At 51.3% G+C, this 13,880-nt stretch overlaps 1 protein-coding gene across 1 annotated transcript; it reads right to left on the reverse strand.

The window, feature by feature from the left end:
• Window positions 1-12,601: 12,601 nt before the first annotated feature.
• Window positions 12,602-13,573, reverse strand: LOC146420123 (serine/threonine-protein kinase pim-1-like). The gene is made up of 3 exons (XM_085048619.1): window positions 13,532-13,573; window positions 13,083-13,449; window positions 12,602-12,843 (listed from the first exon to the last, which is right to left on the reverse strand). The coding sequence occupies exons 1-3, from the start codon at window positions 13,571-13,573 to the stop codon at window positions 12,602-12,604; spliced, it is 651 nt and encodes a 216-aa protein (XP_084904745.1).
• Window positions 13,574-13,880: the final 307 nt, after the last annotated feature.

The raw sequence follows: 13,880 nt of genomic DNA on the forward strand, positions 1-13,880 counted from the left end.
GGGGCTCTGCTGGGCAGAGCTGGGCCTTGGCCTGTGGCTGGTCATGGATGAAGGTTCCTGTGCTCTGCCCATGCCTCACGGGGCCTCACAGGAGGCCTCTCTTCTCCACTTCTGCAGCTTGAGTCTCATTCATGTTCCCCTCGCCAGTCTTCATCCAAGATGACACAGGACTTCTCTTTAATCCCTAATTCTGTCAGCACAGCCCCCGCTGCTGCCCCTGCCCCCTGCCCACCCAGAGCTTCCAGCTGGCCGGGCTCCGGGCTGGGGGGACAGCAGGGGCTGTGCGGGGCAGCTGCCCGGCTCTCCGGCCCCAGTGCGGGGGCTGCTGCTGCCGTCCCTGTCCCCGTGCCCTGATGCGGGGGCCGCCGTGTCCCCGGCTGCTGGCCGCGTCGCCGGATCACAGCCGCCATCCCGCTCAGGATGGCACGGGAGCCGCGCCGCAGCGAGCGCAGCAGAGCCTGGCCGCGGCCCCTGGGGCTGTGCGGGGCTGCCCGGCTCTCTGCTGCTGCCGCCTGCGCCACAGAGGCAGCACAGGAGTCACGGTGCTCCTCAGCTTCCTGCGGGGCTGCCCGTGACTCGCAGTTGGACAGCTGCACGGAGCAGGAGAAGGATGAGGACCAGCTGGCCCTCTGCGGTGCAAACGGCCCCCTGGCACAGCAGCTCCCTCCGTGCCCGCAAGCCTGGCCCCAAGCCCGAGCGCATCCCTCACCTTCTGCCTCCCAGGGAATCGCAGCCACTTCTTCTCGGGCTGGACGCCCACGGTGCTCTTCTCACTTGTCGCCATCTCTGTCACGCTGTGACACTTCGCTACTGCGGAAGATGCTGTCTCCTGATAGAGCAGCTCTCTCTCCTGGCAGTGGCACCCCCGGGCTCTCGGTGCCCTTTTATAGCCTCCTGCTCACGCCGTGTCCCCAGGTGTCACAATGGGCTCTGGGCACACGCAGCCACACGTCACAAAGGAGCCTGCAAGGCGCTGCTGTCCCCACGGGCCACTCCCCAGCAGCCCCAGGACAGCGGCGGGCTAGCGGGGCTCAGAACCAGCTGCAAACCGGCTGGAACCAGCTGGGACAGCAGTGTGCAAAGACGGCGGTGACAGAGCTGTCACACAGCCTCTCGCAGGGACACATCAGGGGCTGCAAAAGCAATCAGTGCATGTGCCACAGCTTTAAAAACTGTGTTTGCACATCATGCACAGCTGTAAAGTTGTAGAAGGCATCGCTGCAGGCTGAAATTTGTTTGTAAATAATTACAAGGTAGAAATGATTGTGGAAACTATTCAAAAAAATCCTTTTTCTGTCAAAAAAATCATTTTTTGGTGTCTATTAATTCTAATAATTGCACACTCAGCAGAGAATTCCCTTCTTAAATCAGGATAGAGGGTCCACTGAAAAATGCAGAGGCTCTTGCACATGGAACATGTGCAACCCCAACTTTAGGGTCAAGAACTGTGGTGTGCAAATACTGGGCTCATTGGGAAAAAGGTTTTCCTTCCACCAGAGTTGAGAATTCCATCATTTGCCCCTTTAGAATGCAGAATAAAACAGAGGAGAACTCCCACAGTTCAGAAGGCAAAGGAAAGAACTCCAGAGATGAGATGTTGGAACACAATTTCAAAAAAAGGCTGAAACGTTCACACAGCTCCATTTGAAACTGGGAAATTGCAAGAGGAAGTGATGGTGAATACTCCCATTTCGGAGGGCTTGGATGGGCTCTTGGGAAGGACTTGTTCCGTGGGAGGGTGGGGAGGCCCTGGCACAGGGTGCCCAGAGAAGCTGTGGCTGCCCCTGGATCCCTGCAAGTGTCCAAGGCCAGGTTGGACACTGGGGCTTGGAGCAGCCTGGAATAGTGGAAGGTGTCCCTGCCCATGGCAGGGGGTGGCACTGGATGGGCTTCAAGGTCCCTCCCAACCCAAACTGTTCTGGGGTTCCATGATTCTCTGGTTCTGTAAACTACTCTGAAACATTTCATATCAGCGTGGAGAAGTCAATTCCATCCTGCTTGGAGATCCAAATGATAACATTTCATGTAATTCATCTGTTAGAACTTTGTCATGACTCTGGAACAGGAGATTCCTCTAAAATGTAATAGTGGGATCTTAAAATCTTTCAATATAAGGATTTAATGTGTGCCATCTACAAGCAATGACTCTGAATGAGGCTGCATGTGACAGCCTCCAGTATTAATTTAACAATTAATTCTTCAGAATGACAGTGAATTTACTGTCATTCACAAACTCTGACACTGAAATTTCTTGAAAGTCAGAATGGAAAACTAGTTGGATTTACCTACTTTAACCTTTTTACCTATGTCCAAAAGACAATGTATATTTTATAACTTTCAAATTATAAACATGTAAAAGTAGAAGAAGAACCCAGTAAAGCAAATTAGGAAGAACAGAGCTCTCTAAGAGATCCCTGAATATTTCTTCACAGTAAATCACAAGAGCTCTCTTAAGCATTAATGCTTGAGTAAATTTAGTACCCATTAAGCATTGAGTAAAATAAGCATCTGTGATTTCCAGGCTCATTGTCATGCAAGTTTTTTAAAGTTATCCATAAACCCTTTAAATATGTTTGGCATTTCTATCTCTTAGAAGCTGTTGGGAAACTTTTGTTACACTTCTTGAGGTGAATAAAACACACACTTGCTCTGAAATATTGCAAAGCAAAGCACAGACAATTGGTGTCTTGTTTCAACCCAGGCAGCACCTCACAGCCCCTCAGTCACTCCCCACCAGTGGGATCAGGAAGAGAGATGGGAGGGTAAAAACTGGAGTGGGTTGAGATCAAGGCACTTTAACAGGGAAAGCAAAAGGCACCACATGAGCAAAGCAAAAGAAGGAATTCCTTCAGCCCTTCCCAGGGCTGGGCAGCTGTTCAGCACCTCCAGGAGAGCAGGGCTCCATCCCACAGAACAGTGACTTTGGAAGACAAAAACCATCCCTCCAAACGTCCCCCCTTCCTCCTTCTTCCCCCCACTGCATATCCTGAGCATGAAGTGACATGGTCTGGGATATCCCTGGGGTCACAATGATGCCTTAATAATTTTGGGGTTTTTTCTCTTCATATGTCTGTAACTTCGTGTAGCTCTGTGCTCTTACAGAATGCAGAAAACCTCTGTTCCCAACACATTTAACCAAAACAAAGCTTTTGGGACAGAGATTCAAGGACATATTCATTACCCTAGGGCCAGAAAATATCTAAACAACAGTGGGAAGGGGGGAGCAGGGCCTGGGGTGGTCAGTGTCATCGCCTGAAGGTGTGATTAGAGAATTAGGGACCAATATGCTAATAAGGCAAAACTTATAAAAGGTGAAGAGCTTCTGACCTGGTGTCCATGTTGGGTTTAGTCCCTGAGGGAGACATTGCTTGCCCGAATATACCTTGAAGGACTTGAATAAATTTTTTCCACTTTTTATACACCTAATTGTTTTGGCCTCTGTTTCAGGTAGCCTGTTCCAGGCATCAGAGTCACCCAGAGATAAAGGACTGAATGTCTGCTGTGACCCACAAGAGCTCTGCAGCCCCAGGGGACACAGCAGGGACAGGGAAAGGAGTGTGGGCAGTGCCTCCTCTGAGCCTCAGGGAACTTCCAGAGGAGGATCCAGGGCAGCCCCAAGGCCATCTGGCAGGCCTGGAACAAGGCAGGCAGCTCTGAGCAGCTTCCATGGCCCCAGCAGAGCTCGTGTGGGAGGGCTGAGTGCAGGGAGCACCATCAGCTGCCTGTGTGTCCCAGCTGGAGCAGCAGAGCCCAGCAGAGGCAGCCCATGGCCCCGGGCAGCACAGCCCCCGTGCTCTGCAGAGCAGCACCCCCAGCTCTGTGGGGCTGTGGGGAGCAGGGCAGGGGCTGCAGCAATGGCTGCTCAGGCCAGCACAGCCGTGATCCCCTGGGAAAGGCTCTGTGGGCAGCTGGGATGTGCCAGGAGAAGAGCAGGAGCCCTTGTGTGTGTGCACAGGAGTCCTGGCAAGAGCTGGGGCAGCAGGAGCTGCCTGAGGAGCCCCGGGGCAAACTCTCTGCTGCTGTCCTGGGCAGTGGGGCTGTCCTGGGGCTGCAAGAGATGCCAGAGCTGAGGATCTCCTGAGCATTCCAGACACAGAGTCACTGTCCCTGACCTCCATTGCTTCCCATTCTTGCTGCAGGGCCAGATAGGACTGGGCTGCTCTGCTGGGCTGGGGCAGAGGTAGGGAGAGGCTGGACTGGGCAGTGCCAGGAAGAAGAAAACAATGGACCCTTGGTTATACAAGTCCCTGCAGTGTCAGAATGGTTCCATGGAGCCCCAGAGAGTCACAATGATCTCCCTTATTCCATGGGCCCCCACAGTGTCACAGTGTCCCTTGGTTGGTAAGGGCCCCATGATGTCACAATGGCACCTTGGTTCATGAGGCCTTGCAATGTCACAATGGTCTCCTTATCTTCATGACGCCCTGCAGTGTCACAATGGCACCTTGGTTCCTTTAAGCCTCACAGTGTCACCATGGTCCCCTGGGTTACACGAGGCCCTGCAGTGTCACAATGCCCCTTTGGTTCTATGGGGCCCTCAGTGTCTGTTTTGCTTGTGGGCAGTGTCAGTACCAAAGACAGACACCAATTGAGGGAACAGTGTAATTTATTATAACACACAACTGCAAAGAAGAACAAAAGGATATGCTCAGCCCTACAGAATCATTTGCAAAGAATCATTAGCAAAGGATTACAAAAGGATAAGATCAACAATGCACTCAGTCATCTCTACCAAAGATTGCCTATAATGATTTAGAAGGATCCATCACCAGTTATCCTCAGACTTGACCATCACCCAGACCCACACATCAGCTGGGGAAGCTGTCACAGCCAAGGACTGCAGAGCCACTCTGGACACTGGGAATTCCTGCAGCTGTGTCCAGCCACAGGTGAGGCTTCCAACCTCGCTGGGAGAGAGCCCAGCTTGGATAGTGCTGAACAAACAAACTGACAGCACTTCCAGTGCAGGAACATCTGGATTCATTCTCCTCTTGGATTCCCCAAAGCCTGGCCAGGGCTCCAGGAGGAACCAAGGGAGTTGACTTTGATCCTACTCCCTCAAACAAAACCAGATATGGCCTTGTCCAGTTTCTAAATACAGAAAGGTAAAACCAGGTTTCACCAGTGAACAGATACATAGATCATATTACTAATAATGTTTCATTAATGACCAGATACAAATACAACCTGTAGTTGGAAGGTTCATCTAGAGATAGCTTTGGCTCAAGGCCTGTTGCTCAGGCCTTAGTTCTTCAATCAGTCCCTTGACCTACAGATGAACGTCAATCTTCATAATAATTGTTTTAATAACAGAACCTTAGATTTAAGTATTTGGCGTAATGGCATTGTCTCTTGATCTTCAATTCAGTGCTGTTCAAGTTCATTACTCAGAGCTATGATTAACATTCCTTTCAAAACATGCCTAATTAGTTGCTATTCTCTATGTTATTTATGAATTCTCCTTTTTTTCTTGAGACTGTGTCTCTTTTCAGACAAGTCTCAGTGCTCCATTTTTCAGCACAAAGTGTCACAACAACTCTAACATGGAATCATAACACACCAAGTGCACACACTGCAATGATTACAGTCACTGCCACAAATGCATTTCACAGCAGCCTCCAATTTGGCAGCCATGAAGTCAATCCTACCAGGGAGAATTTTCCTCTTTCTGCCACTCTTCTACTGCTCTTTCTATCAAGGTCATTCCTGACTGTTGGACTCAAACCCATCACTGATACAAGTGCAACATTCCTGTCCTAGAATAGCACAGGTTCCTCCCTGGACAGAAAGCAGATAATCCAAGGCCATGTAGTTCTGTAGAGCTCCAATTTGTGTTTGTTGGAGCTCATAGGAGGTGCTATTCAATATTTTAGCAGTATCATTTGATATTTCTTCTAATAATCGATTTAGCTCCTTAACATAAACTCTACAGGGCAAAGCAATGTACATGGGACAGAGGGTGAACCAGAATCTTTGGCTTTCTGAAATCAAAGGCACTCTTTGGGTGGAAAATGTTCCCTTGGCCCCAGCTCTTCCCTGTGGTTGTTGCCAAAGTAGCCAAAAGGGTGGCACTGCAGCTGAGAGTGGTGTAACACTGACCCTGAGCAGCTCCAGCACCCCAAGCTCTATTGACATTGTGAGTGATGTTCAAGCACAGAATGCCATTCACATTGTGGCCTCTAACTGTAACAGGGTAAGTTTCTCCTGAAGGCAAATCCTAGTGAATCCTGTAAAATTGATAAATGTATTCCTTTGTTCCACAGCACAGTTTTCTTTAATTATCCCTTCACTGGCTCTGTTACAAGTCAGAGCCCATTGACAGAGTTCTGCCAGAGTAGCGTGGGCCCTCCAAGGGAATCCTGTTCCTCCCAACATTAGTTGAGAACATACCCAGCAATTAGTTACAATGAGTACTTTGGCTACTTTGATCTTTATAATTTCGCAAGTATTTTCATGACTAATCCCTTGATGAAACTCCAGAGGTGTTACTGGCAAACAAAGATTCTGGTTGACTATCAAGATACAACTTACAGACATAAGCAGTACTTTAGTGACAAGGTTATTCACTCTTTTTCCTCAATCTCATTCAGGTCAGGAACAATAATTCCATGGTCCATGGAGCTGGCTCCTTTTTAATTCCACAATAATGCCCCCAAGGTCCTTTGCTGTTCAGCTTCACCACGGTGTCTGTGGGTAACAAGGCTTGGTGGGGTCCTTTCCCCTTTGGCTGGAGAGCTGCCAGGTCCCAGTCCTTGAGGTGCTCCAGGCTCCTGGCTGGAATTCCTGTGGAAGGCACTCAGGGTCACATCAGCCTTCACATGGAGCCCTGTGGATCAGAGCATTTTCCAAAGGGAACGTTGGGGCAAACAGAGAGATTTGGTCTGGCAGAATCTGTGAAACAACATCCTATAACATCTACTTGTTCTCCCATAGAACACTTGGCTGCAGGGACATATTCTCATTGTTCCTGCCCAGGTTTCAGGATTAAAACTGTGTTGTCTTTCCCCAGAGCTGTTCCTTCAGCTGGCTCAGGAGGGCCATTTGGCCTCTGGACCCACACCTTGGCTCCATTATTAGGACTGCTGGATCCAAACACTTTATCTCCACAAGCAGTAGTGATTTGAGGTGGATCTCCTTTTTTCACAACTGTTTTTAAAACTGTATTATCAGTAATTGTCCTACCCTGTCATGGGGTGGCATAATCAAATCTTGTTCAGTATTGTTAACCAGAATTTAATTTCTTCTTCATTATTTGTAGCGATTTCTCCTCCCATGACATGAACACTTTGCAAGGCCAAGCTGCAGTGAGCAGTTATCAAACCAAAGTGTTCTGGAGGAATCTGAATTCCTGTTTTGGTATTGATAACTCTCATTTCCTTCTGATTTATCCTCATTAAATCTAAAGCATAAAGGTCCAGCCATGCAGCTTCTGGAGTGGACCTGTAAGGGGTTCTCCATCAGGACAGGTTCCCATCTCCTCATTTTTTCATCTGCTCTTTTAACAAATCCTCTATCCACTCTACAAATCCTACAGCTTGTGGATAGTGCGGTATATGATAAACCCAGCAGCCTTAATCACTTTATTTCTCACAGTAACAGACAAAGCATTCCATATCACAGAATCAGAAAACCCTATAAAAATAGCCAATTTCATCCCATCCTCCTTTATTCATTATAAACAAACTCGTCAATTTTCTCACTGACATTCAGGTCCTGGCCAAACATTTTCTGTAGGGTATTTAGTGTTACATCCCTGAGCAGCAAAAGGTAACAAACTGTCAGCATTATTTCACATTATTATTTTCTTTGTATCTATATCTATATATATATATACATACATACTTATTTTATTATATTTTTACATATAATTTTAATGATATATATATATTTATTTATTCTATTATTTCACTTGCACAAAGAAATCTAAGCTCAGAATTAAAAACTTTTGTTGCTCCATGTGGGAGCATTCCAAAACCAATTGTTCCTTCTGTTGGTGCTTTTTCCAATATACTGTTAACAAAATTTATCCTCATCTTCCCAAACCCACAAGATCTTTTCCTTTTTCCTTATGCAATGTTGGATGCATTTTAATACATCCAGCAGATCAGCTTCTTTTAGCTGACTTCCCCATTGCTCACACAGTGCTCTGATCTCAGCCCACTCCAGAGCCAGCCAACTATAGGGAAGGTCTTCCCAACCAGGAATCTTGGATGGGACCAATTCCTTACATTAATATTTAAAAAGTGACATTTTGCTGTGATCTGGACAGACTATGCCAATGTTGTTTTGCCAGTGGGCAGGGCCAGCACCAAAGACACAGACACCAACTGAAGGAATCAGTGCAATTTCCTATAGTTCAGAGCAGCAGAGAATCACAACAGGAGAAGCTCAGCAATGCACCCAATCATTCCTACCAAAGATTGCCTGAAGGGATTTAGAAAGATCCATCACCAGTTACCCTCAGACTTTACCATCACCCAGCCCCACACATCAGCTGGGGAAGCTGTCACAGCCAAGGACTGCAGAGCCACTCTGGACACTGGGAATTCCTGCAGCTGTGTCCAGCCACAGGTGACGCTTCCAACCTCGCTGGGAGAGAGCCCAGCTTGGAGAGTGCTGAACAAACAAACTGACAGCACTTCCAGTGCAGGAACATCTGGATTCATTCTCCTCTTGGATTCTCCCAAAGCCTGGCCAGGGCTCAAGGAGGAACCAAGGGATTTGACTTTGACCATACACCCCCAAACCAGGCCAGATGTTGGATTTCATGGCCTTGTTTAGCTTCTAAATACAGAAAAGTCAATACATGATTCACTAATTAGTGGATACATCTATCACAATGCTAATGATCATGCATGTTTTGTTAATGAGTGGATACAAAGATAACCTTAGGTTGGAAGGTTCATCGAGAGGTCACCTTTGGCTCAGGCCTGTTGTTCAGGCCTCAGTCAGGCCTCTTGTTCAGGCCTTGGCACTTCAGGGATGTGGTTTAGTGCTGGGCTGACAGTGCTGGGTGAACGCTGGACTTGATGAGTTCAAAGGTCTTTTTCAACAGAAAGGATTCTAGAATTCCAGGATTTTATCTGCTCCATTCAGCCTGGTCCATGTTAGCAGCATTAATTTGCTCAGAAAGTTCCCTCTTGGTCAGCTCTTGAGGCCTGAGGCTTCAGGCCCTTTAGCTCCTGGTGCTAAGCTGCTCATGATGAACAAGAGGACTATGAGAGAAGAATACAGTTCATCCAATTCCTTCTGGGACACTGAGAGGGGAGGGTGTGAAAACAGGAACATTGCTTGGTGTCACCTCCTCTCTGCCCTTCACGCCTTTCAGTGCTCTGAAACAGCCAAGAGCTTTCTTCAAGAGTGCAAGGAAGCAGCTGTTCCTTCTGCCAGGTCTGGCTCTCTCCAGTCTCTGCACTTGACTGCTTTTGTCCCTCTTGCTGTGCCCTCTGTTCCCCCTCTGCTCGCTGGCTGCTGCCCAGGACTGTGGAACTGGCCCAGATCAAGTGCTTGAGAGCCTCATTTCTCTGCCCTTGGAGCTGCCTGGGCACAGCAGCCTTTTCCATCTGCAAGCTCCATATGGACAGGGAGTGCCCAGCTCCGTTCCTTGCACAACCTGCAGGAGCCCAGGGCCTGCCATCTCAAGTCCCTGCTGGCACTGAGGGCTCCCAGGTGCCTCAGGCTGCTGTGACACCACTGCAAACAGGAGGCAAGAGTGGCAGGGGCTGTGCTCAAAGTCAGCTCCATTTCCTGCTGCTGCTGCTGCTGCTGCTGCTGCTGCGAGGTCATTTGTCCAGCCCTGCCCCAGACTCAGGGATCAGCTCCAGGCCCTGCTGCTGCTCCCTCGGGATCAGCCACAATCTGGTTGTTGCTCTCAATGCCAGCAGAAGCAGTGGCTGAAGCACCAGGTGCTGACAGTGCCCCAAGCCCTGGGGCCAGAGGGAAGGGAGCTGCTTCACATGAAAACCAGGAGCAAAGGACATTTCTTTTTAGGACAGGTTTCCTGGTTTAAGGAAAAAAAAAAGAGAAAAAAAAAGAAAAAAGCCTAGATGAAATATGAAAGATAAAAACAAAACTCAGGTGTGTAGTGTAAAATCTTCTGTAACTTTGCATCAAGAGGTAACTGATCTTTTGTAAAAGAGTACTCAGTTATTTACTGTCAATGTGCCGACAGCATGGATCTATCTTACTGACCCTCAGCAGCCTTTTTTTTAATAGATTCTGGACTTTGTTTCCAATATTAAGTTATTTTAAATTGTGGTTGAAGCAATAGGAAATTGATTGTGCCCTGCCAGCTCCGAGCAGGACTGGGAATCCAGATTCTGCTGATCCCCATCCCATTAAGAAAATGTCCTTCCTTCTCACCCTGCGAACAAGCTGTGCATTCCCTTTGAAATTGTCAGTGCTTTCTTAAAAATGCAAAGTCCCACTTACAGCTTTTTGCTCTGGTTTGGAAGTCAAGAAGGGGAATTCTTCATCCATCAACTCCAGACTGCACTGCCTCAGGAACACAGCCCACTCGCCAGGTTTGGCTCACTTGTGGCACTTCTAGAGGAGGAAGAAAGTGCAATTGCACAATTCCAACACAAAAGGAAGGAAGAGTGGGACAGACAAAACATCCTGTGGACATACAGGTGTTCAGCTGGGACTGTGGAGTGTTGGGGTTCTTGCCAATTGGATGTGTATCCCTCACTGCAATCTCTGGGCCTGCGGGAGAGTCTCACTCACCTGCACAAGCAGAAAGCTCCGTCGGTGTGCTCAGAACAGGCTCGTCTGATGCAGAGCTGTCAGAGCAATGGGAGGGCAGAGCAGGCCCAGCCGTGCTCAGGGCTGAGCCCCAGCAGAGCCCTGGCAGAGCCCAGAGCAGCCTCAGCATCCGCAGAGCCCTGCTGGAAGGAGAGAAACCAGAAACTGCCCGTCAGCTGAAGGCTCCTGTCCCCCTTGTCCCAACTGCCTGCAGTGCCCAGGCCATGCTGGCTGAGCTCAGAGCTGTGCCCAAACCTCCCCATCACTGCTGCCTTTGGGAGGAGAGCAGGAGGGCAGGACATGTGCCCAGCCTCCAGCCAGCCATGGCAGAGCCACCTCCTCAGCAGCTGCCCAGAGCAGGATGCTCCTGTGCTCGCTGCCATCTCCCCAGAGCCCTCATCCCACCCCTGCTGAGAAGATGGGGATCCACCTCATGGCATCTGCTGCTGGAAGAAAAGTTGCTCCCAAAGGATGTCCTCACCTCTCTCCAAGGGCACATCTGAGCCATTTTGCAGCTGGTCCCAGCACTGCTCCATCCAGACCAGACAACAGTGAGAGTTATTCCTTTAAAAACCAAACAGCAAAATAATGAGATTACAAACCAAAGGTGGAAACAAGAAAAAAGTTACAACATTATCACTGTCAGGAGCTCAAGGAAGGACTGACCCCTCCATGCCAGGGAAAAACCCACTCACAGCTGGGGGAAACCAAGGTTTCTCCCTTCCCCCTTCATTGCTCCCCCAAAATAATGGTAACCCAGGGCAAACAAGGGCAGTGGAGCAGCCCAAGCCCTTCCCTACCAAACAAACCTGCTGCTGCACAGCTTCTGGAGTCCCACCTCTGCTCCCCCCATGGGGGTTTGTTTTGGTCAGGGTGGCTGCCCCCAGCTCCAGCCCCAGCCCAGGGCTCACTGCCTGCTGGGGGTTGCTGCTAGGGCCTGGGGCTGCTGCTCCCATTCGGGATCCAGCCCAGCTAAAAATCAGCTTGGCAGCCCACTGAAGAATGAGCTGCACCTGCCCCAGCAGAGCGGGTAGGGAGCCTTCAGTGCCCAGCCAGGCTGTGCAATGCCCACGTGTGGGAGCATCTCCCTGCCTGTGGACTCATCTGCACGTTGGCTCTGGAGCCTGGCTCTGAAGCAGGTGCCCAAATCCCAGTGCATCGTCTTCAGCTTACCAGGGGCCAGGTCGAGGGAGATCTTGTCATCCTCCACGTCATCCTCTGTGTCTCCAGCAGCAGCCCCACCTGGTGCAGCTCCTCTGGGGGCTCCTTCTTCCCTGGGGGTGGGAGAGACCAGGCTGTCAGTGTTCTGCCCAGGGCCCCAGCTGAAGTGCGCCGAGCAGGACAAGCAAAAGCAGCTTTCGTGGTGGCCAGCAGTGCTGGCAAGAGCAGCTCAGCTCCAGCACATGAGAGAGCTGCGTGTTCCCATCCCATGGCCCCTGCTCCGTGACACGGGCATGACAAAAAAGGCTGCGTTCCTTGGATTTTTATTGCCAAGGGATTTGTGTGGAGCTGCCACTTACCAGGCCAGTGAATCCAATGGGCTGTGTGGCTCTCTCCCTTCTTCTACGGCTGATGAATATCCTGCACCCAAGGATCACTGAACAGGTCTTCCAAGGATGGCCTGTCCATGGAGTGCACGGATAAACACCACCGGATGAGTCCTTGGCAGTCTGCGGAGAGGAAGCAGAAAGCACCAGTCAGTTGAAGAAGGCTCCTGTCTGCTTTGCCTCACTATTCCTGAGCACGCCCAGGCTATGCTGGATATGCTCAGAGCTCAGCCTAAGCTTCCCCATGCATTCTCTGCCTGGGAGGAGAGTGGGATGTGTGCCACCTCCCCAGCAGCTGCCAGAGCAGGAGCTCATGAGCCCGCCGCTGTCTCCCAGCGCTGCTCTTCCCCCCCGTGCCGCAGAGATGAGGATGCACCTGGAGAGAGCCGTTCTGGCAGCGGGAGCTGGCCCCAGCTGATACTTCGGCCCCTGCTGAACGGGTGCTCCCCGCAGACCATCTGGTGCAACACGATGCCCAGAGACCAGATGGTAGCTGGCTCGCCGTAGTACCAGCCGAAGTCCTTCCACTCCGGGGGGCTGTAGGCTGCTGTTCCTACAGAATACACACACAGTCCATCAGGGGAACGCTGCCTGCTCCCAGAGCCTCGCCCCAGCATCCCTGGGCACGCTGTGTGAGCCGCTGCCTTCTCGCCAGCAGCACCTGGGACTCGTGCACAAACCTGGGCTTGCAAGAGGGCAGCCCTGGGAAACCCTGGGAAGGCCCAAGCTTGGGCCCTGACATGCTGGGCCACCAGATGCTGGGAGTGGGGGCAAAGCCCTGGCTGGGCTCACCTGCAAAGCTGGTGTATGCTGCCTCCTGGAGATAGGTGCCACAGCCGAAGTCAATCAGCTTGGCCTGTCCCGTGCACAGGTCGATGATGACGTTCTCTGGTTTGATGTCCCTGTGCAGGACCCCGCAGATGGTGCAGTGCCACACGGCCTCCAGGACCTGCTGGAACAGCTCCCGCGCCACCTCCTCGGACAGGAAGCCCCGTGCCCGAATGAAGCGGGAGAGGTCCTGGGAGTGCTCCGGGCGCTCCATCACCATCCAGATGCAGGTGGAGAGCTCAGCCCACTCCAACAACTGGATGATGCTAGGGCACCCCGTGGACACCTTGCTCAGCAGGACTATCTCCAGGGGTGCGCTGGTGCCGTCAGGCTGCGGGAGGAGCACCGTGCCGTCAGCGGGGCTGATGCCGTGCCGAGGCTGCACAACGATGCCCTCAGCCAGCCCGGGATGCTCTGCGTCCTCCGCTGAGCCCACGCTCCCGCTCCCTCTCCATCCCTCCCTCCTTCCCTCCCTGCAGGCGTCCTGGTGCCCTGCCGCCTGCCGGGCCCCGGCTTATCCCCACGGACCCGGCACGCCCCGCTTTCTCCCGCTCGCCCCAATGGCTCACTCACCAGCTCGGCCCAATGCCGGACGCGGCGCCGGGACACACACTTCATGGCCACCTGCGAGCCAAGGGGAGCAATGGCATGAGCTCGCCGCCCGCCCTGCCCAGCCCCACCCTCCTCCTCCTCCTCCGCCCGCCGCCAGCCCCGCCACGCACCGGGGCGCCGTCCGCCACGCGTGTCGCTGCATAGACGCTG

This window comes from Lichenostomus cassidix, unplaced genomic scaffold (assembly GCF_008360975.1).
Source record: "Lichenostomus cassidix isolate B80296 unplaced genomic scaffold, HeHo_3.0 HiC_scaffold_886, whole genome shotgun sequence".
Taxonomy (NCBI): Eukaryota; Metazoa; Chordata; class Aves; order Passeriformes; family Meliphagidae; genus Lichenostomus; species Lichenostomus cassidix.

What these genes read in the sequence shown, in the direction of transcription:
- LOC146420123 (XM_085048619.1), bottom strand. Translation starts at nt 13,573, where the DNA reads ATGGAGAGGGAGCGGGAGCGTGGGCTCAGCGGAGGACGCAGA. An exon ending in GGCTCAGCGGAGGACGCAGA is followed by an intron (nt 13,450 to 13,531) that starts GCATCCCGGGCT and finishes CTCCTCCCGCAG; the next exon opens with CCTGACGGCACCAGCGCACC. An exon ending in AGCATACACCAGCTTTGCAG is followed by an intron (nt 12,844 to 13,082) that starts GTGAGCCCAGCC and finishes TGTATTCTGTAG; the next exon opens with GAACAGCAGCCTACAGCCCC.